Below are 23,915 nucleotides of genomic sequence, written 5' to 3'. Positions count from 1 at the left end.
CCACCATTCATTAACTTCATTAGTCAACACTCAACAGCCAATGATCATTAGTCATTACTCATTACAGCCCACAGGGCACAGACTATATGAAAAAATATATACAATATTTTATGCTCTCTATTATAGTCTGTAGTAATTCAATAATACTCTTATTTTTTACGTCTTTGCACGACCACTTCTTACGACGTTTAATTCACTTATTTGTATGTGCTCCCAGTCCGGTCGCTAGGGGGGCACAAGCAAGTCCGCATGCGTTGCTTTAGGACGGCGTACAATTTCAAAGAGATCGAAGGCGGGAAAATTAAATAACATAATATCGGTAAAGAAGAGCGGCATTCAAAATAATGCTCATTTCAGAACGGAAAATATCGAACGACGTGCCTGTGTGCACGACGGCGTTTAAATGCCTTGGACTCTAGCCGTCTCATTCTGTTGTTGGCCAAGAAGTGAATTCGACGTAGGGGCGGGTAGGGGTGGTACTGGTGAAATAGTATTCAACAGTAGTGTTCTTAGATCAATATTATATTGCGTGATCTAAGGCAGAACTAATAATGAAACAAACAATAAATTCACATCGGACGTAGTAAGCTTGAGCACTGTAAACACAGAAGCGCAAAGACGAACGCAAACGCGGTGCCGCAGTGCGCGGGCAACGCAACACCGCAACAGTGCGACACTCCAACACTACAATTTTTCGTGGTAGGTAATCTTACATTCTCAATATTCTCATTTCTCACCAGTAATACACCCCAACGTCCCCAACCTGCAGCGCCAGGACGACTTCCGCCCCTACCCGAATAGCTCATCACCAGCAGCTTATCAGCGTGATCGTGCGCACTTTGGTCGACGGAATCGTTTGTTATCGTTTGGTGTTTGTAATCGTATTTCGTTCACTGATTGCTGTCGACAGTCAACAGTGAACACTTCAACGGTAACTAACTCGCAACGTTCTATGCCCGGCACGACGGTGCCTGCGGTGAACAATAATAATCGTGTCGTCGCAGTAATAAATTCGGGCAGTCGTTGGTGCGGCGGCGATTGGAGAGGAATGAAAAATATGTGAGCAGAGCAAAAAAAAAAATTTGTCTGGAAAAAAAACTTGTCGACGGACGCATTATTGATTCCGTTCCACAAATTCGATTGCGACGGGATTTCGTTGTTGCTCAGTCAGCGCATTTGTATGTGATATATCATAGGAACAGAAAAAAAAAATACTAACCGCACACCCGTAACACCTGTAGATGCGTTGTTGCTCGGTTTTCTTCGGACATGTCTTGCACTAAACATGGTTTGAGATGCGCCCTGTAGCCCTTGATCACGCTACGAACAGTACTAACCAATAGCGTCAAATCGTTCCACGATCTCCCTTGACGGCGAGGGAACAATGTTAACGCTGTTCAGCAACGCCTATAACTACACTGCTTCAATTACAGGTATGTGTCTCAGAAATGAGGATTGTCTTTTCTGTTTTTGTGTTATTTATTCTATGTCTATTTTAATGTTACAGTCGGCTACATTGGGGTAGATGTTGATTTGTGGCTCTGGATGACATGGCTGCTTTGGCCACTCATTGTTACGTTTCTGTTGCCCCTCACCATCGTTCTGTTGTTCTACATAACTGGTGTTATACTCTATATCTATAAACTTCACAGGTACATGGATTTTGAAATTATATTAATAGATAGTTTATGAAAGTTTGAATATATTTACTTAAATGTTTAAACTTAATACATTATCATTAACAGACACCCTTTGTATACATTATAGAAATGTTTTACTAAAATAATAAGGGAAGTATTTAAATTAAATTTGAAGTAAATTAACCATAAATATCTTAATCAGTTATAATAGTATCAATTCACTCAATCTAATTTATACTATATAAAACACTATAAAACTAGATTTTTGAACAATCATTTTTCAATAGTTAAAATCTTAACCATTTTCAATTTAGTTCTTTATTATTAAACTGTAACAGTAACAGGTGTCTTATTTTAATTTAATTAGTTGTAATAAGTAATTACAATAATTAATAATTATAAAAATGTTTTTTAAATATTTTGTATGTTGTAAGTTTTCTGAAATATGCTTGCTACTGTTTATAATTATTGTTTGACGAGTACAATTTTTTTTTTGTTTATCTTGGTTTGTTATTTGTATAACTGTGTTAGTGTATAATACATTTTATAATTTCACATTTTTTACAATTTCATATTTTTTATTCTTTTAAAGTATTTGTGAGTATGCATACCTATAGGTATATTTAAATTTTAATTGTGAACAAAAATGTATATATTTTTTTATGTATGGTGTATCTACACAAAGCAATATGAAAAATGGTGGCCAAAGTGTTAAAAATTAAAAATTCTTATAATTGGCTTCTGTAACTTGGCTGACTTTCAGTTGCACCGCACTATTCTTAGATCTTTTGTTTTTAAAACATGTTTACTTGCCTAATTAATACGTTTTTTTACTAAATTATACCTACATAATTTAATTAATAATTCTATAATATAGTTGGTTAACTATAAACTTAATACTTAATTAGATAAGAGGAGATTTATATGGAAGGTACAATCATTGATAATAAATATTATTTTATGTATATAATCAATGGTACAATTGAAAAATATTGCTTTATGGTGTCTGTAAGGTTAAAGCTCAAATAATATTCAGGGAAAATAATAAAATCCTAGATATGCTGTGATTGTGTAATGATTCACCTGATTAGGTTGTATCTGTAAACCATAATTAAAATATTTAAATTATTGCTTGTTGGTTTTGGAAATCCATAATAATTACATGTTATGAGTTATATCATAGGTTATATCCAATTATTTACATTTATTATTACAGTATATCCTTGAAGAAATCATAAAAAGAAAAGTTCATATAATTGTGTAGGAAAACATACTATCTAGTATAGATTTAAAATGTAATAGGTACTATACCAATCATTACTTATTAACTATGATTTTATGGTTTTAAATATCTATAATATACTTGCAGGGTCTCTTGGGAATTTACTTATTTAAAGTTGTCAGTTTTAAACAATGACATTTGTATAATAGGTATAGTATGTAATACATTTTATTAATTATTACTGGTCAATAATTTAAATGAAATCATATTGGTGATTATACAATGCTTATAGTGGTATTTACTATTAGTCATAATTAGTTTAGTTGTTTATGGTATTAGTTATTATAGTACCTAGTAGGTGTGATAGGTATCTGGTTAGGTTTGTTGAATGTTGGTTATGTTACTGAATAATAATTACGTACCTTATACTAAGTTTACCTAGTCTAAGGCCTATGTTATGAACAAATATTCCGAATAAACACAGTTTAATATTTGTTCTTCTAAGTGTTTTGTAGAAATGTGTGACAAATTATAGAAACTATAAAATATATATTTTATAAATGTGTATATTGTGACGTTTGTTAAAACGTTTTATTTAATTACTCAATAGTTAAAAGTAAAAAGGTTGTTTTTTTGTTTACATTATAATATTTTATATTTCAAATTATAAACAAAATAAACCTAACTGATTTAACTTTTTGAATTTAACTCATTTTTATTGACAGATTTTATTAACAACAATAAATATTAAAACAAAATTAGTCCTTTGAAGGTTACTAGAAATGACTTGAAAACGTCACTTTTTAAATCATCAAACTTATGTATTCTCAATTAATGATAATTGTTTAACCATAACTTATTGAATTATTATAGGGAAAGACTTATAAATGCATATGAAAATAATTTTTGGGATGGTGCATTAAAAACTGTAGCTGCATTATGGGATGCTCATGGTTGGATTTGGCATGGTAATTAATTTTAAACTAAAAAAAATTTTCATTATTAATAAAATGTGTAAATTATTTTTCTAGGATATGAAGTAAATGGCCTTGAAAATGTACCTATTGACAGTCCAGCTTTGTTAGTGTATTATCATGGTGCTATTCCTATTGATTTGTATTACATGATTTCTAGAATATATTTGCTAAAAGCAAAATTAGTTCATACTGTAGCCGACCATTTTCTATTTAAATTACCTGGTAATTATAATTTTTTATTTTTGTTATAACAGATTGAATGATTTCCAGTACCTCTATTGGGATTTATCAATTATTATAATTTATAACCACATAAACTTTTGTTTTATTTTATCAATGTATGTTTAGGATGGTCAATAATATCTGAACCATTAAAAGTAATACCTGGTACTGTACAGACTTGTTCAGACATACTAAAAGAAAACAATCTTTTAGCGATTTCGCCTGGTGGTGTTTATGAAGCTCAATTTGGTGACAGGTATTATAGACTTATGTGGAAAAAGCGATTTGGTTTTGCTAAAGTAGCTATAGATGCTAAAGTAGTAAGTTTTTGTGCAATTTTTATTATTTATTAGTATACCTCTTAATAAATTTTAAATGTGTAATTACTGATTATGCTTCAGCCTATAATACCAGTATTTACACAAAATATTCGTGAAGCATTTCGTTGTATTGGTATTGGTCGTCGATTCTGGTTGCGAATATATTTATGGACCAGATTGCCAATAGTACCAATATATGGAGGGTTTCCCGTCAAACTAAGAACTCATATTGGTAAACCAATTCCATATGATCCAGATCTATCCGCCGAAGACTTACAAAAAAAGGTAATGTGCATCAAATAATCCTAGATGGCTTGAAAAGTGTATGGTTACATCTTAATCTCGTACTTTTAATTGTCTGATTGTATGATTAGTATTATAGTTTTATTTTTTATTTTATTTTTGTTTTAGGTGGCAAGTGCAATTGAAGAATTAATATGTCAACACCAAAAAGTGCCTGGCAATATACTGAGAGCTCTCTGTGAACGTGTTTATAACCCTTTAAACTGTAGTAAGAAAAAAACATGACATTACGCTTTACTTACTAGCGATGGAAAAGTTTAAACTGATTGTCACGGTATTTGGACTGTGCTGTGGTTCATTGTAATTTGTAACAAATTGAAACTGAATTCTCTATAGCATAATTTAATTAATGAAATCTTAACTTTTTAAGTATTTATAAGTTATATATTATGTATAAAAAAAAACTCGGTTTATAGTTAATTTATTACTATCTGTAAAAACTGATTTTTTATTTTTATTTGGTTAAGTACTTAATTCATTTCCAAATCAGTGGTTCTATCAATATTTATGTTAAATTTAATTCTGTTATTTATTGACAGCTACATAACATACCACACCCAAACTTCAAAATAAATTTTACTAAAATGTTCATGAAAAGGCTTAATATTGTTAATATTGGTATAGATAAATATATGTCTATTAATTTTTATTATTTAAACATAATCTACTTAAGTTTGTTTGGAGTAAAAAAAAGTACTAATTAAAAAATGGTATTGGAGTGTAGCTGTGATTATATTATATTGTATACTGAGACTTTTGATAGTTGTTGATTTTGGTGTATAATAATTTATTATCTGAATTTTGTGTTCAATTATTAATATGTATGTGATATGAAATTGTTTACATATTATTTAAAATAATCATTAATGGTTATGATAAATTTGATTCCCATTTGTTGTAATTTGGCTGTCCAGTTTTTATTTTTATTTACCAAAATGATGTGCTAATGAAGAAATTATTTTATAATTTAGTTAAAACTACTTTGTGATATTTTTTTAAATATTTATTATTATGTATTTGACACTTTGTGTTTAGATTGTTTAGAGATTCTGATATTTATTTTTATGTTATATTTAAACTTATTTGTATTTTAAAACATTATAAATTATGACTTATGTTATTGTTATCTATTTTTAAATGCTGCAACATACTTTGAAAGAGATTAATTTAATGAAATAATGACTATTTATGGGATTAGGTCATTATGAATTGTGCTGCATTAAATTTTGTGCAAAAAAATAATGAATCGATATATTAAAAAATATTGAAATTCATATGGTAAAAAACAACAAAAAAAAAGGGGGAACTGTACAGTCTAATTTACCCATAAGGTCATAGACCTAATAACCAATGAATTAATTAATAAGCCTATGGATTTTACCTAATTCATAAGCAATAGGCCCAGTGCAATTTAAAATTATAGGCCTTGTAATGAAGCAAAAATAGTGACTAGCAGTAGCCAGTTATAGAACATTACAATTTACATTGTAATAATTTAGTTATTAACTTGGATGTTATGGTTGAAAACCTTTAACACAATATCATCGATAGGGCTTGAAATATCAAACTTCCTTGACTTACATTGTTTTTTAAAGCCTATATATTATTAATATTTACTATTATTAGAATATTTTCAATCTCGGGGTAGTGAGTAAAATTTGGTAAAAGTTATTTTTTAGATTTAGTATTGAAATTCATAACATTTATATTTAATACCCACTATTTTATGTACTTCAATATCATTGTAAAGGTAGATTGATACAAAATGTTATATTCACATTTCATCATATTACAATAGATATATATGACAATGTTAAGTGTTATAGGTCCACTGTCCACTAGTACATAATTTTGGTTTTTGATTGATGTGGTATGGCACAGAGTGATGTATTAAGATGAACTGGCCTCACGTTTGTTGTATCCGTCTTACACACGCACGAGATAGCATATTTCCATTTACTAGTTTCAATAGTGTATTAGTGTGCTGTTAATTTTGATATTGAGTGAATTCACCCACCATACAATTTTGAGGTAAAATTATTATCTGAGGCCCCAAGAAGGCTTTTATTGATACTATTATTTTTATGTAAATTATGTTCCATTTGGAATTATACATTTTAAAATGATCTAGACTTCCTTAGAAATGGTAATATGAATAAAAGCCTACTCGGGGCCCTAGATGATAATCTAACCTTTGAATTGTATGATGAGTCAGTCAATTCGCTCTAATATCAAAACTAACAGCTCATTATTGAGAATATTTGAGACTGGTGAACGACATTTTGCCATGTCGTACGTGTAAGACGGAGACATCCCTTGCGGATGCGACGTCCTCTTAAATGTTATTATTATCATAGTTATTGATGTTATAAGTTGTGAAGTTTTGTGGTGTAATAATGCGAGTACCATTACAGCACCTAGTTTAATTATTTTATATTAATTCATTGTATATTTGTTTAATACAATAGCTAGAAATCTAGAATATCAGTTTGAGCAAATTTCCCTTATCGTCAAACTTGCTGAAATACTAATTACCTATTGCGTTATTTCGTGCGTTAGGTACCTAATGTAATAGAGTTTTCAATTTTTCATGTCTATCTTATACCCATAAACATATCTCACCCCAGAACGATCAGAATCGACAAAACCAATTCCTAATTACGTCACTGTCAACATAGCTTTAACTAATCAAAAGTTTAGATAGGTAGGTACTTCGTACTTAACAACCTTATGAGTTATGACTTAGGTATCTATTTAACTAAGACACTTTGAATTCAAATATTTTTTCAAAGTGTTTGATTATTGTCTGTTGACACCTTATAGGGCTTAGGATCTTAGATCATAAACTATGGATGGGGTCATGTCCCCAAGGCCGTAACTGGAAAAAAATTTCGGGGGGGTCTAACATATTTTTTTCTAGGTATAGTTTTAGTATAGTTAAACAAAATTCACCGCTAAAATGTTTCTACTTTTAAAAATTTCGGGGGGGGGGGGGGCCGGACCCCTGGATCCCCCACCAGTTACGGCCTTGATCATAATACATGTATGAATTGAGACCATTACTCATTCACCACTCATATTATTCTTAAATGGAATAGAGTGTAACAATATCACATTCTCNATGAGGTAGTAAAATGGGCAGACGCCTAGGGCGGCAAATTTCAAATGAACCAGATGTATTTGATTATTATATTATCTAGTACCTATAGGTAGAGAAATGTATGTTCATTGTTCAACAAATACGAAACAAAATATTTAATAATATTATATATAAAAAAAATAGGTAATAATAATATTTCGTTTGCCGCGGACGCACCGTAATTGGAATGGTTGTACTCAAATAGAACGGCGACAATGGTCAGTGATGTCTGCAGATAAATATTGCACGGTCTTATCGAGCTAAAATATAATAGGTAATTATTGGAAAACACACCGACACCGGCATTTAGGAATTTAGTCCCGAACTTTCAGTATATTGTTGTTTATATTATAGTACCTACATAGGTGCTAAACTGCTAACATGGCTAAATAACTATAATATACTACCCATATAATATATTTAGCCATGGGTACAAGTGGTTGAAGTGCGTAAAACGTTATGTACCTATATACGACTTTTATTTTTTCGCATAAATCAAAATAAATTTACACCGCAGTTCTCGGTTGGCGAAATTATTTGTTGGAGTACCTATCATTGGAATATTATTCATTAAATATTATGTCGGAGCCAAAACGCGCGTATACGGTTATCGGGAGCAGCTAATCGGAAAAGTAATTAAAACAAAAGGTTATCGCCGTTAAAAAAACGCCCATAATATTCATAGACCTACTAACTAGTTAATAAAGGTCTATGGTGGTATTGCCAAAATATTGCCTACCCGTTTCCATCTGAACTCTGAAGGTTACGTTAGGTACCTATGGGTGCCTTAGATAGTTACGTTACACTAACGCTCTGTCGTTATAGAATCTTCTAATGATTTGAATTTACAGTTTGAATAATAATTATTATTGTGTAGCTTAAGGTTATCAAAATATTTTATATTATAATCAAATCAATAATTATTTTTCCCTTTTTCATGTTAGCATATTAGACAATAGAGATGGACTAAATAGTCAGTATTGTCACAGAATAACTAAATAATAGTACTACTGAAAAATAATAAGCACATAGATAAATAATATGTACATAAATAATTTACCTATATATTTTTAGATTCTGAACGGAGCCATGAATGTATTGATTTTAGAGTTTTTTTTATCTTTGTACACTACATGTTGTTGAAATAATGCTTTAATTTTCAACTTCAGTATCTTTTCCATTGGCCAAGTAAATGTTGTCGGTGGATTCGAAAGGTCATAACTTAAAAGTCTCAGTAGTTTTCTAAAGCGCCACGACAAAAAAAAATGAATGAAAAACGAGAATTTTTTCTCAAAATTGATTCTTAAGTTAGGAACCTAAGAATCTAAACAAATTCGATTTTGGTTTTTGGTGAAACCGTTAAAAAATTACGGTAGATTATCTATTTTTCACTGAATGTTTAGATTAGTATTTTCTATACACCATACAATTTCAAAATATTTTGACTTGTTTTGAGAAGTTTTCGGACCTTTTCAATTTCCAATTTGTTTTTTTTCCATAAATGTTAATACAATTTTATTGTTGGGTCAAAAGGAGTGAAAAATTTAATACAAAGCGCCTAATAATATATTGTTACAATAACAGTTGAAAAAAGCACGATTTTGTGTTATAAGCATTTTCAAATTTCGACAAATTTTACAAATTATTTTGTAGTTAAATATTTATAAAATGTTCAACTTTTATAACAAAGAATTGAAAATTAAAAACAAGGTTACGCATAAATAGGTAATTCTGCAACCAAATATTCCAAAAAACATATAAACAGAGTTTTTCAAGTTACTCTAAGTTCAAACTTAGACGAAATTACATATTAAAACCAAGAATAATGATTCTAGTTATTTTGTTGTAATAAAAAATATTTTTCGTGGGTACTCAAAACTGTTGCAATAAATGCAATTTTTTCGACAATAATCAACTTAACCTACCGTTACTGTATAGCACTAATGTCAATAGTAAAATAAATGTCATTAATCACAATAATATCATCAAATATCCTAAATAATATAATAAGCTGACCGCCTTCGCTAGGAATAGTTTTTTGTGTACAATGGATTTTATATTATTGAATTCAAATCCATCACAGTGACCCACTTGTAACCTACCTACTGTTCAGCAGAGCGACTTCAACTAACCAGTTTTTTATATTTTAGGTGGGGGAAGAGGTAGAATAGCATTGTGTGAAAAAGCCAGCTAGAAATTACCTAGCCATAAAACCATAAATTTGAATACTTTAAATCTATGGCTTATACAGTTGTACCTTGAAGTATATATAAGTTATAAGGTCTATACAGTATACATAAACTAAAACTGCAGTTCAAATATTTTTCTATGCATTTATTTTCTGATTATTTTTACTCCAAGGCTATAAATTATGTAAGAATAAACATTGAACATAATATTTTGGTTTCAAATACTTTGTATAATAAATCCTGTGGAAGGAAGAACGTCAATCGAAACTGCACGGTTTTAGAAAATAGAAGACCGTTATCTATAAGCACAGAACAATAAGGTTTATGCTATAAGGTACATGCATAGACATATATATTTAACAACTAGATAGCCCACGACCACGGCTTTAGACTTTCTATCTAAAGCCGTGCCCACGACTATCCCCAAGCACTGTACAGAATTTTGAAGTTAGTCCGCCATTTGCCTAAACGGCAATGTTCACATTGTTATGTGATAACACGATATAGATAACTGACAAAACCCATAGACATATATATAATATATATGACTATGACAAAACTATTGGTGCTTACGGTTCTTTTTTTGTTATAAATTACTGTCATTACATTTAAATATAATAATCCTTATCACGGTAATCGTTATCGCCTTATCACAGAACAGACTTATCAGCTGCAGTTGTAGTCGTTGATCGTAAATTATTGTTCTGTCTATTATTCACTTTTTCAGTACTTGTAACTTTTCACCTAAAATATTTATGAAATTATAACTTATAAAGTTCAGTGCAGTCGCTGCATACGGCATATCACGTTTAATGCTGCTTGTAGTTTGACCGACGTACATCCACGCTTACGTAATTATCATTTGTCGTGGTGAATATTTGGTAATATTTCGATAGACTTGTAACCCATTTATTTATTATGAAAATACGTAATTTTTTTAATGACTACATTTTTACAATTAACTTTTTGTTGTTTTTTGCCTGATTCCATAGGTGCTGAACACCATTTGAATTACAATGATTTGGTAGAGTGATTGTGAGTCAAGAAAAAAAATCAAGATCATTGTCCAATGAATTCTGAAAGTCCTCCGTCGATTGGCGTGGCGTTTGCTGGTAATATCGGTGAGAAAATACCGTTAGTGAATCGCCGCCGTCAAATGTTCGATTATTTCACACGCATGTTAGGAAACTCAAGTGCTGGCTCAGAGGAAACATCCAAGGATGGCTACGTTGAGTTTGGCAATATTGGGGAAGCGACCAGTGGCCGTACACTGGGCCCGTTTGCTGGTGTGTTTGCACCCGTCTGTTTGTCCATGTTCAGTGCAATGTTGTTTCTGAGAGTGGGTATGCTATTTAAACATTCATACATATTAATTAATTTATACATTTTTTAATAAAACACTGGAATATTAACAGCTGTTGTAATTTGTTTGCTTGTTTGTGTTCGTTTAGGATTTGTTGTTGGAAATGCTGGCCTCATTGAAACATTATTTCAATTTGCCATTGCTTACACTATTATTGTTTTCACTGTCATGTCTGTCTGTGCTATATCAACCAATGGTGCTGTTGAAGGAGGTGGTGCTTATTGTATCCTTTGGTTTTAATTTTTATGGTTTTATCATTATTTATTTTACATTATAAAACTGTTTTGCTTGATACTTTATTTTCTCACAATTATGAATATTATTTCCTTATAACAGCCTAAACAGTTATGATAAGTAGAACATTAGGTCCAGAACTTGGAGGATCAATAGGAACATTGTTTTTTTTGGCAAATATTGTAAGCAGTGCTCTCTGCCTTACAGGATGTGTAGAAGGACTAATTGATAATTTTGGAGAATCTGGTATGTTAAGTTTTTAAATAAATATGTTAACTTCTAAATTTTTCATGTTTTATGGACTGGATAACAAATAAACTCATATTTTGATTATTTTATCAGATTTTAATATATTATAATATATAGGTTGTATAAGTATTTAATATACAATCTATATACTAAATACTACCAATCACTGTAGAAAACTTTTATTACAATTTATTACTTGTTTTTAGGTTACTTAATGCCAAAAGATAGTTATATTTTAAATGATGGACACTGGTGGAGGTTTACTTATACATCATCATTAAATTTCCTGAATTTACTTATCTGTTTAATCGGTGCAACATTATTTGCAAAAACTACTGTGATTATATTTGCAATAGTTGTGATATGCTTACTCTCATCAGTCATAAGTTTTTTTTTGAAATCTCCACTACAAGTAAGTAATAGACCAACAAAAAGCACACAAAAAAAAATTGAATTTCTTTTGTTTTTAGATTGAGGTGCCTGCAGCTAATACTTTTGTAAATCAAACCAACGCCACAGTTTTATTAAATTATACTGGTTTTAGTTTAGCTACTTTTTCTGAAAACTTAGGCCCTAAATTTGGTAATGATTATACATCAAACAATATTGCTGTAACCTTTTCAACAGTGTTTGGTGTACTTTTCTGCGGTGTGACTGGAATTTTGGCTGGAGCCAATATGTCTGGTAAAAAGAAAATATTTTTGCTTGTCAAATAAATGTATGTACAAAATGTCTTAAATATGTTTATTTTTTTAGGAAATTTGAAAAATCCATCTTATAGCATACCTCGAGGAACATTAGGTGGTGTACTGTTTACATTCATATCATACATTGGTTTGTCTATTCTTGTTGCTGCTACATGTTCACGAGAGCTACTTCAAGAAAACTATGTTTTCCTGATGCCCATTAATATTTGGCCTCCATTTACTTCTATTGGTATACTGACTGCCACATTTTCAGCAAGTCTTAGTTGTTTGATTGGTTCTAGCCGGGTGCTTGAAGCATTAGCAAAAGATTGCATTTATGGTAAGACTTGTTATATGTTTATCCAAGTTATAAACCGATCATTAAAGTTAATGTAAATATTTTATACACATGTTTATTAAGTCATTTTAATAGAAAATTAATGAATAAATATTTTTCATCATGTTCTTATCATGCCTAAAATGGTTAATTATAAAATAAAACTTAAAATTTAAATGTTTAACAAAAATATTTGTTTAGGCACTACCTATAGAGTATAGAAATAAAGTAAGAAATAGGACCAAATAAAGAAGTACTTTTTTATACACAGTACAACTTGACAATTTAATATTAATTGTGATATTGTTATGATAAAACAAAAACAAATAAACAACAATAGTGCCAATGCTATTTGTTCTTCTTAAAAGTAGAGTTCTAAATTTTATGATTTTATATAATAGTGGTTATGAATCTATGCATGTGTTGAATGGGAGTATTAAATGTTGTACTTAAGTGTTCAAAATAAACCATTTTCAGGTAGATTGTTGCAATTTGTTAATTATGGAGTTTGGCGTTCAAATCCTATAGCCGCAGTTTTATTTTCATGGTTATTGGTACAGATGATTTTGTTTATTGGATCACTTAACTTAATTGCTCAGCTGAATTCTATTCTATTTTTATTGGCTTATGTAGCACTAAATTTGACTTGCCTTGGTTTGGATCTCACATCAGCCCCTAATTTTAGGTATTTATTATTATTTATTTTTGTTATTCAATTTCTATCATATACTTAAATTAATGCGTATAATGATATATAATTTGTATACTTGCCAATTAATCTTGATTTGATTATTAGGCCATCTTTCAAGTATTTTTCTGCGTGGACCTGTTCCTTTGGGCTTATGGGGAGTGTTATTATGATGTTTGTAATAAATCCATTTTATGCCTCAACGAGTTTTGGATTGTGTTTGTTACTCATACTTTTATTGCACTTCTTTTCTCCATGTGAAGCTTCTGAATGGGGATCAATATCTCAAGCTCTAATATTCCACCAGGTATGGTTATTCCCTTTGCTTAGCTGTTAGAGGATGTCATACCCACATGTGTGGTCTACGTCTCACAAACATACAACATGTCCAAATTTTCTCTCACAATATAAAATTTTAATCTGTAAATTCTATAATTAGAGTAAAATGACCTGTTTTTGAATGTAAAGGTAAGATTATTATCTAAAACATCACTAATCATTAATTGATATTTTTTATTAAGAAGCTCATTAGCTTCTAATAATATAATATACTAAATATAATAAATAATCTTACCCTTAAATTATATTATGGCTCATGCGTATCTCTATAATTATAAAAATAACAGAAAAAATGATTTCTGTTAAATGTCAACATAAAAATTGCTATGTTGTACATTTGCAAGACAAAAAAACACACTTGGGGGTGTAATGTCCTCTTAGCAAAAAATTGACTAAACTGTTTATAATATACTATAATATACTAATATAATATATTAATATATCATCATAGGTTCGCAAGTATCTGCTTTTGTTAGATCCCAGGAAAAATCATATAAAATTCTGGAGACCTCAAATGCTGCTAATGGTTGCAAATCCCCGGTCATCTTGTCCAACTATAACATTTATTAATGATCTGAAAAAAAGTGGTTTATTCGTGTTGGGACACGTTAAAGTTGACAAGGCAGAAACAAATTTAGATTATACAGATAAGACTATTTCTTCCTGGCTGACTCTTGTTGATCACGTAAAAGTAAAGTACATTATAAATAGCTATATTATACTGTTTTTGTCACATTACGGTTTAATAAAATTAATTTAGGTAAAAGCATTTGTTGAACTGACTGTGGCCAATAGTGTACGAGAAGGACTACACCATCTTATAAGGTTATCTGGTATGGGAGCTATGAAGCCAAATACTGTTGTGATGGGATTCTATGACAATAAAGTACCACTTGATTATTTTACAAGGTTAGTTAATTACAATTTTTCAAATTTTACAAAATTGTGCAACCTGTATGTATGTTTTAGATTAGATTCGGTTTATAAAACTTCTTTATTCCAAGGAATAACAACTAATGAAGAAAAATTCCCTTTGAGATTACCCAATGAAGAAAAACATTTATCTACATCAGAATTTGTATCAATGATCTGTGATATATTTCAAATGCACAAAAATATATGTATTTGTCGACATTTTGATTTATATAACAAGACTGATATTGTCAAGTATGATTATTAGTTAAATGTTTAATTTTATAATTAAATTTTTTCTTTACAATGAGTTTATTCATTTAGAAATGTTAAGTACAAGTATATTGATGTTTGGCCTGTCAACTTCTTTGGTCCATCAATGAATGATGCGTATGACACTAGCAGCTTGTTTATGCTACAGTTATCATGTATTATTAAAATGATTGCTGTGTATAAAAAACACATATTAAGAGTTCACTTGCTCAACACTATTGATATTCAGAGCCAAAAAGTGCAGCTAAAACAGCTGTTGTCTACACTACGCATTAAAGCTACAATTCATGAAGTAAGTGCATACTGTTAAATTCAATATATTACTGGTTCAACTAAAAATATATGATTTTTCAGGTTACAGAGTGGTCGCAAATTGATCTGGCAACTTTAGACAGTGATAAAAATACATATATTTCCAGGTGATAATTACTTTTGTTTTTATTTGTCTACAACATTATAATTGACATGCCTAAATATTATGTTTTCTTGCAGGGTGAATACACTAATAAGAAATCAGTCCGCTGAGACTGCTATAAGTTTTGTTTATTTGCCAATTCCCAAAGAATTACGGGGATCAGATTTACAAAATGTAAGTTATTTGAACTCACTTACTGATTTGACCAATAACCTACCACCTACAGTTCTTGTACATGGAGTGAGTGCTGTTACATCCACAACCTTATAATCAATTTTTATTACTTGTGAATATTATTAAAATATTATTCTCTTAATTTATCACATAATTATTTTTGTATTTTGATTATTAATGTATTAAAGTATGAATTAAATTAAATTTTACTAATTTAGTCATTGAGAAAAATGTCATATGAAACTAATATTTAAAAGTTTTTATAATTTAATGTGCTCCATTTATTATATTTTTATACATTTAATGCCAGATTATTTAAAAAATATTTAATTTGATTTGTCAAAACGTAATGAACCAGACATGACAATCACTTGAAAATTATGTTAAAGTGACCATTAGCTCAGTCACCATTGATTCATTAAATATTAAGTAATTGCTTATGTAATTCGGCATAATTATTGTGATACTGTTAAATTTGTAATATCAATATTTCATATTATATTTTTATATTATAAAATGATTAAAAAATGAATATTTAATAACTTGATGATTCATGATTATCTCAGTCCTCAAGTTTGTCCTGGTAAATAGGTTATTGTAATAAAATATTTTTAGAACTTATTAGAAGTATTATTCCAATCTTAAGAAATAGAGAGCTACAGTGCCAACCTAATGTGCAACAAACTCTGTGAACTATCTATGGTAGTTCGTGTAGACAACAGATGGTAATTAAATTCAAAAATAATAATAATAAATCATTGTAATAAAAATGAAATGCTCAACTTTTTAATAAATAAACAAAAAAAAAATTTTTAAAACTAATTTTGTGGTACAGAATACGAAAAAAATAAACAATAAAAATTCTTCACAGTAAACTTATTATTTTCATTTTTCACATTTCACATGTTGTATAATTGAAACAGCACATAATAAGAAAGATGTATCTATTGAAATAATAAATAATAAGCATTTAGTGTCAACATAAATCAACAGAACGATTTTACAAGAAACAGTATTTGTTGATAGCAAATTTCATATTAAAAAAATTTTGTATTAAACTACAATCAATTGAAAATGTTTTATAAATTTGATTTTAGTTTATAATGTATAACATAATATGATAAGTGAAAAATAAACACAATTAATTACAACGTTTAGTTATATCTTAAATCCTTATTATTATACAATTGCATTAAATATTGCATTAAATATTGCATAATATTTATAAAGAAGAATTATTATTACTTAATACTTATTTAAACAATATACTAAAGTTATCATATAGGTTATTCATTTGAGTCTTCTCTGATCTTACTAATCAAGCTTAACTTTTTATTTAATACACTGTTTTCATTAATAAGCTTCTCTATAGATCTCTTGTAGTGGTTACATTCTTTCTTAAACTATAATTTAGGAATAAAATACATTTTTTTATTATTGTTACTTAATACTTGGTTGTGACATGGTTACTCTATTTTCTCACCATTTTAGACACCATCTCCTGGCGATTAGCCAATTTCAACTCTAAATCTTTAATTTCATCATCCAATTTAGAATTCTTATTATTGAAATATTTCCAAACATTATCTATTTTATGTTCTAACATATTTTCTTTAACATCAAATATTTGAATATTATTTATATATTTTTAATTGACAATATTACATAAAATATTAATGTTACCTTCAAATTCCAATCCTTTTGTTAATGAATATTTTTCCAAATGATCTTTGCGCTAAACATTATTTTTTAAGAATTATCAATTTGACAAATAAATAATGCTAACCTAACCATAAAATATATTGTACAGATAATGTTATGTGTATCTTAGCAATAATTTCCAACAAAACTAAATTCAATCAATGTATTTATTACAGCTAGATCAATTAAAACTCAAATTACAATAAAATTGTATTTATATATTAGACTGAAACTATAAAAATAAAAACAATGACAATTTGTATTCCATAGTTATTTAGCTTTTAATTTTTGAATTTATTATTTTGCTGAATGTTTGAATTTATTGCTAAGAATAAAATAATTTTTAACAAAAATGTATTTTTGTTTACTTGATTTAGAACTTCAAGATGAGTTTTCAAAAATTCATACTGTTCTGAAATAATATGTGTAATACAAGATTAAATACAATTTATGATTTCTAAAATTTAAAATTACCAATATCTTTCATAAATCACAAAACTATGTTAATGATGTATGTATTGGCGTTGTACCTATATGTTCAACAATAATATAAATTTAAATGCTGTAGGTACTAACTACTTTTTTCAGATAATTCGTCCACATCCATTTCTAATTTAAGCTTTAGTTCATCAAGTTGGGTTTTGTTTATTTGTAAATCGTTAATTTTGAAATTCAATTTACATAATTGATCACACAGCGACAACTTTTCTTTATCCAGTAAATTTGATTGCTGCATTAAATTATCCCAAAACTAGAAAATCAAAAGTTTTTTAGTAAAGATTATTTAATAATATTTATGTAGGTACCACTTTTTAGTTATTTTAAATAAAAAGCTGTCATCATCGAAATAATTATGTTAAATATAGAATACTGAAGCTAATTTTTTGTCACTCCTGTACTGAAAGTGCAGTTGTTGATGCCGGTTAAAGTGTTGGAAAATCCATAACGGATTAATACATATTTTTTACTTCTTTTTTATTACATGAAAAGCTGTAGTTAGTCGGCGGGTTACGGTTACCTACTCCATTTGGAACAGTAATGCGGAACTGCCATAGTCAAATTTTTCTTAATAGTAATTATTCAAAATTCTATATGATTACTTACACCAATTTTTCTAACATGTTCACCTTAGATGTAGTAACTCAAATAATTTTTTTTTCGTGAGACAGTCATTTATCAGACGGTAGGTAGGTATCACCCACCATCATTAATTATTATTAGTCATCAACTTATCATACATATAGTTTCTCATATAGTCATTCTATATAAGTAAATAACCTCTACTAGTTACTATGATCCACCCATATACACGCATACCTATTAGGTACCAATATTTTTTTTTTTATGGGAAGATGAAAATTCTCATTCATGATCACGGAGTTTTGCGTCACTGTTCACTCAGACCTTCTTGATTTCAATAATTTAATTTTCAATTGAATCACTAAAAATCACCACCAATCCAAAACTTCCATGGCTTTCGCAAATTGCAATAGGTGCATGCAAATATAGGGATCGGCGTCATTGACATTTGACCGAGAATGACAAGAACAGTAATTAATTAAATGTGGATTAGGTATCGTTACTGGCCAGTGTCTGACCACCTATGTCGAGGTCCAGTCCAGACAAAACATTATTTACTGTTGTAGCGATAATAATGGTAAGAGGCAGACGCCAGACGTGGCGTGAAAAATAATGAAAGGGTCCGAACAAAAACGAGAAAACTGCATTTTTGTCAAAAATGTGTTTTTGGCCGTTTTTAAAAAAAAAAATTTGCCGAGTATAGTGCCAGAACTAGACAAATCCGACCACTCGTGTAGGAAATATAATGCAACTGGATCTGTCTGGGTTGTTTTTCGTTGAAAAACCAAATGCCTCGGAGGTTTTTTTTGTTTTTCGAAAAGTTTTTAAAAATGCAGTGGTCTGGTTTTTGCATCGACCCCTTCGAATATTAGGGGTGGACGTGTATCTATGCAGTATGCTTGGCTCGTGCGGGAACTGGAAAAAGTGTAATCTGTCTTGGCAATTGGTCGGAATGAAGCCCTCGCCATCGGAATGTGCCGCACACGTCGAAATAGCCAAATTCTGGCTCTTGCCTCACAAGTCACTAGTCAGTAGGTATTCACATTGTCACAATGACATAATATACTACATATTGTATATTATATTATACATTATACTAATGACTATAGTGTCGAGTACGGAGCACTTACTATTACACTTTAACTTTATTAAATGTATGAGTACTTGTTTGTATTGAAGAAATCTTTTTTCAAGTTCCTGAGCTTCATTGGATAATTTATCACCGTCCATTGTACTAACTTGATAGCTTTTACAAGGAAAAGAAAAGAAATGTGTCATTTATAGTATAACTGCATAATAGGTACCTATACACTAAAATTAACTTTTTAACTTGTTTATTGCCCAGGCTTGCCTATAGTAGTATAGTTATAATATGTAGCCATATAGATACCAGGGATGGCCCAACGATAAGAGAGTCGGGAGCAGCGCAATGTAGGTAATGAAAAATAATATGAAAAGCAGGAAAAGGAACAAATGAAGAATATTCCTATTATTATATAAGAAAAAAAATTTTTAATGAGAGCCATGCATGGCCCGGCATTGACTGTAATTTCACCGATTTTTCTAGTCTAGAAATTATAGCTATCTAAAATGTAGACTATCTAATTGAAATATATATGTTACGGGCAAAGTGGAAAATTCGGGCAATGTATACAATGCCCGGGCATTGTACACAGTGACCGGGCATTGTATACAATGTCCGAGGTATATTGGGCAATGTAAATTGTGAAGTATTTATACAAATAATCTGCATAATATTATTTTACCTAATCAATGATATTATATACTAATAATTATTATACTCGTTTATATGATTATTTATATAAGAGTATTAGAAATTTTTTTTAATTAATTAAATTTTAAATGTATTTAAAGGTAATGCAATAAAATATTATGTGCATAATGTTCAGTTATATGATATTATACATGAAGTTCATTTGTCAATTGGACATGGAGGTAGAAATAGAATGGAACACGAGATTAATAAAAAGTACAAAAATATAACTAGAGATGTAATAATGTTATACTTAAATAATTGCGAATCGTGTAAAAAGAAGGGAAGTACAGCTAAAAAAGGGTTGGTTGTAAAACCAATCATATCTTCTGAAATGAATTCTCGCTGTCAAATTGACTTGATCGACATGCAAGCACAATCAGATGTCGATTATAAATTCATATTAGTTTATCATTATCATCTAACAAAATATATTATGCAGATTATTTGTATAAGTACTTCACAATTTACATTGCCCAATATACCTCGGACATTGTATACAATGCCCGGTCACTGTGTACAATGCCCGGGCATTGTATACATTGCCCGAATTTTCCACTTTGCCCGTAACATATACATTGTATACATATTTACTGTGGATTTATCACAAATTAAATAGCCTAAGTTATACATCAATTGCGCCAGAATAATATTCACTTTAATTCACTACAATATTTTTTGATACGTATTTTATTTTAGTTAAGTATAGAAAATGTGTTAATGGTGAAATTTGTGTAATACAACGTGTTGTTCAAGTGTGAAAGTTCTAAATTGTCTTAGTTTAAATAAACGAATGAGAAAAAGTTTTGAAAAATGTTAATCTAAAATCTAAAATATACCTTGAGATGAATACCTATCATGGTTAATATTTATTTATTTAATTTATTTATTTATTTGTATGAACGCCAAACGGCTTTTTACATATAGCAATAACGATATTACATAAATATTATTAAGTTGTTTCATTTTTTGTAATGGAAAACTTACTGACTTAACTAATTATAACATTTTTTAGTGTACCTACTTCAATATTATCAGGCGCAATTTACGTATACGAGTATAACCTTTTTGAATTCCATAATTTTTTTTACCTGTGATTTTTGGAGCAATTGACGTTCATCGATTGAGCCACCCCTGCTATATAGGTACTATATAATATCACGGTTAAAGTATTCAGAGAAAAAATATGTATGCAAATCAAAATCTCTAAAAATGTTCGATATGTACCGAATTTTAGAAAACTCGATTTGGACATATGGTTTTTATGTTTAGAAACCAATAATTATTATTCAAGATTCCATAATATAACATTTTGAGACCATTGATACAGTATACAGTGTATCTCAGTCCTCGTTATATTTATACAAAAATTGAAATATTCAAGATGTTTATAAATATAAATGTAAAATAATAATATTAAAATTAAATTACATACCTCTCTTAAGTAGTTAAGTATCTTTTGGTTTTAGTGCAGGTACTGATTAACTACGGAAATATAAAAAATTTAAGAAACAAAAAAGCTAATGGCCGTAATGCTATATCTACAAGTGAATATGGTACCTAGACATAGATGCGATATGTAATGGCATAATGAATAATATATTATTATTATCACATAGACATTAGACATGTTACGATTTATCAACGATGACTAAATTATTATGTCACATTTTTTTAATGTTATGCATAGACTGTATTATCTGTATTTTAGTATCCATAGATATATTAATATAGTACATCTAGATAGAAAATAATATTATACTGGAATCTCAAACTGGACGTCTAGACACCGGACACCAAAAAACGGTTGGCCGACAGCCAGTTAAAATGTTCTTACCACACAGAGGTGGGGAATGGAGATAACATAATCCATCACTTCTGATTCAGTCTTGTTCGTATACGTTTTACAGTTTTTCTTGCGTGGCTGTTATAAGGGGGTACGTGGTCTTCTGCTCCAGCTTAATTTTTATCTATCTCGATGCTGTATAATTAATTGCAAATACATAAATATATTTTAAGTACCTTCATAGTTAAATAAGCGCAAATAGCTCAATTTTTCCGAGATGACCCCTCCCCCCCAAAAAAAAAATATTTTCTAAAAATGATACATACTTAGTATTGAGTACTGACTTTTGAATTGGGAGTGGACTAAGCCCCACTCCCATTTGCGCCAATGCGATAGTTACAAAGTTATTTAGACTTGCAGCGATCTTTTAATAATTTCAAAATGTGTGGTTACATTCATGTAGTTTTGGTGCCTATGCCTAAAGGCTAAAATCGTCTTCAAAGTTCTGAGTTTCTGACTTATAGCTTAAATAAATATTTAATCAGTGGCGTTCTCAGGATTTATTAATTGGTGTAGAGAAAACTAGAGAAACAAATGATTGCAAAGTTTACCTGTACGGGTTAGCATCTACACTGCAACAACAAAAGAATATAATATATATTAAATCTTAATAAACATTTTTTCTGTGTTTCATTGCTTCATATTTAAAACCATTTTAATTGTCCTTGTCATTGTTATTCATTTAAGTGCACTGCATACATAAATTATTCTTTGTTTTTGATGTACCCTACATCAAGAACTTCTTCAGGATCAATAACCACTATTGCTCAATGGATATGGTCCACCAGTGCCAGTGCAGCTGTCAACTGCGGTTGACGTTGTTCGTCCAGCTGTGACAATGACATGTGGGTGACAAATTATTTTTCATCAGACCTCTTTTTTATTGCGATAAGACATAAATCGTTTAAATGAAACGAAAACAGCTAAATTACTTACATATAAAATATATGTTTTTTGTGATAAACGTCTTCACCTTAATACTATTTTAAGTTTTTATGGCACACAAGCTTTCATGGTTCGTACATAATTCGACGAGGATTGAGCATCATTTAGTATGTTAAATATTATTTTTTTTTTTAAGCTGGTTTTCAACCAAATTTATCATTTCGTATCCCTTTAATTGTTCAGAAAATTTGTTTCAATTGAATTAAATAATAATATTATAAACTTAGACCGTTATTAAGTAACAGAATAAATTAAATAGATAGGTTACTACTACGCTATAGTATTTGAATTACTATAATATAAGACTATTTTGTAATATAAAACGTTTTTTGAAGTTTTATATTTCAACAATTATTCATTATAGGTGGGTACCTACCCATAGGATAAAAAATAATAATTATAATTAGGGCTAGGCCGCTAGGGCTTAGGCATATTATGCAATAAAATATGGTAAAGCATGATTTTGATTTATCAAACATATGCAATAAAAAAGTAAAAGAATATGACACAAATACAAAAACTAAATTTTTATATTTTAAAATATTATAATAAACTTTTAATATTATTCAAAAGTATAAAAATTTTCAAGAACAAAAGATGTTTTGTTAGATCTTAGTATGTTTTTATGTTTGCTGAATCTTCGTTCGTCATGGTAACAGGTCACATAGGTAGGTATATTAAAAAATAGTGTTTTTCCACCTGTCTTTAAAATAGTATTTTAAAATTCCTCTATATATTGTTGTAGTTTTGCACTGGTGCTTTATATTTTTGGCAATTAAATGATGAAAGTTAAGACTAAGTTGATTCACAAACAAAACTTTAATTAAAAATAGAAAAATATAAATTTTTTTCAGATACGTTGTTATGAAATTACATCAAATTGTATA

The 23,915-nt window shown here is 29.3% G+C and overlaps 3 protein-coding genes across 4 annotated transcripts; 2 read left to right on the top strand and 1 right to left on the bottom strand.

Annotated features, from left to right (window-relative positions):
• Window positions 1-610: 610 nt before the first annotated feature.
• LOC111037910 (transmembrane protein 68) lies at window positions 611-5,804 on the top strand. The gene is made up of 8 exons (XM_022320754.1): window positions 611-1,178; window positions 1,242-1,433; window positions 1,508-1,652; window positions 3,736-3,830; window positions 3,894-4,061; window positions 4,188-4,381; window positions 4,463-4,666; window positions 4,793-5,804. Exons 2-8 carry the CDS (start codon window positions 1,385-1,387, stop codon window positions 4,907-4,909), a joined length of 972 nt encoding a protein of 323 aa, XP_022176446.1. The 5' UTR covers window positions 611-1,178; window positions 1,242-1,384; the 3' UTR covers window positions 4,910-5,804.
• Window positions 5,805-10,619: 4,815 nt separating this feature from the next.
• On the top strand, window positions 10,620-16,144 carry LOC111037907 (solute carrier family 12 member 9). Of its 2 annotated transcripts, XM_022320751.1 has the most exons (16): window positions 10,620-10,893; window positions 11,005-11,133; window positions 11,197-11,355; window positions 11,464-11,598; window positions 11,721-11,855; window positions 12,065-12,270; window positions 12,329-12,542; window positions 12,615-12,884; window positions 13,359-13,566; window positions 13,678-13,876; window positions 14,360-14,599; window positions 14,669-14,817; window positions 14,878-15,075; window positions 15,145-15,385; window positions 15,448-15,512; window positions 15,586-16,144. In XM_022320751.1, the coding sequence occupies exons 2-16, from the start codon at window positions 11,082-11,084 to the stop codon at window positions 15,776-15,778; spliced, it is 2,664 nt and encodes an 887-aa protein (XP_022176443.1). In that variant the 5' UTR covers window positions 10,620-10,893; window positions 11,005-11,081; the 3' UTR covers window positions 15,779-16,144. The 2 variants fall into 2 exon arrangements, with proteins under 2 accessions (XP_022176443.1, XP_022176442.1); XM_022320750.1 differs by having other exon boundaries at window positions 10,621-10,893; window positions 11,005-11,355.
• LOC111037908 lies at window positions 15,898-20,120 on the bottom strand. The gene is made up of 6 exons (XM_022320752.1): window positions 19,628-20,120; window positions 17,960-18,134; window positions 17,752-17,795; window positions 17,366-17,417; window positions 17,166-17,293; window positions 15,898-17,085 (listed from the first exon to the last, which is right to left on the bottom strand). The coding sequence occupies exons 1-6, from the start codon at window positions 19,739-19,741 to the stop codon at window positions 16,969-16,971; spliced, it is 630 nt and encodes a 209-aa protein (XP_022176444.1). The 5' UTR covers window positions 19,742-20,120; the 3' UTR covers window positions 15,898-16,968.
• Between the last annotated feature and the right edge of the window lie 3,795 nt (window positions 20,121-23,915).

This window comes from Myzus persicae, unplaced genomic scaffold (genome assembly GCF_001856785.1).
Source record: "Myzus persicae strain clone G006 unplaced genomic scaffold, MPER_G0061.0, whole genome shotgun sequence".
Taxonomy (NCBI): Eukaryota; Metazoa; Arthropoda; class Insecta; order Hemiptera; family Aphididae; genus Myzus; species Myzus persicae.
The sequence above is the reverse complement of the archived record's forward strand: the minus strand, read 5'-3'. Positions and strand labels throughout refer to the sequence as shown.

Bases quoted from the DNA above. Each gene is read 5' to 3' on its own strand.
- LOC111037910 (XM_022320754.1), top strand. From the start codon at position 1,385: ATGTTAACGCTGTTCAGCAACGCCTATAACTACACTGCTTCAATTACA. The intron at 1,434-1,507 runs GTATGTGTCTCA...TTAATGTTACAG, and splicing joins CTACACTGCTTCAATTACAG to TCGGCTACATTGGGGTAGAT. The intron at 4,062-4,187 runs GTAATTATAATT...ATGTATGTTTAG, and splicing joins TTTTCTATTTAAATTACCTG to GATGGTCAATAATATCTGAA.
- LOC111037907 (XM_022320750.1), top strand. From the start codon at position 11,082: ATGAATTCTGAAAGTCCTCCGTCGATTGGCGTGGCGTTTGCTGGTAAT. The intron at 14,600-14,668 runs GTAAAGTACATT...AAATTAATTTAG, and splicing joins CTCTTGTTGATCACGTAAAA to GTAAAAGCATTTGTTGAACT. The intron at 15,076-15,144 runs GTATGATTATTA...TTATTCATTTAG, and splicing joins AACAAGACTGATATTGTCAA to AAATGTTAAGTACAAGTATA.
- LOC111037908 (XM_022320752.1), bottom strand. From the start codon at position 19,741: ATGACACATTTCTTTTCTTTTCCTTGTAAAAGCTATCAAGTTAGTACA. The intron at 17,796-17,959 runs GTTAGTACCTAC...ATATTATTTCAG, and splicing joins CGAATTATCTGAAAAAAGTA to AACAGTATGAATTTTTGAAA. The intron at 17,294-17,365 runs GTAACATTAATA...TTGATGTTAAAG, and splicing joins AAAAGGATTGGAATTTGAAG to AAAATATGTTAGAACATAAA.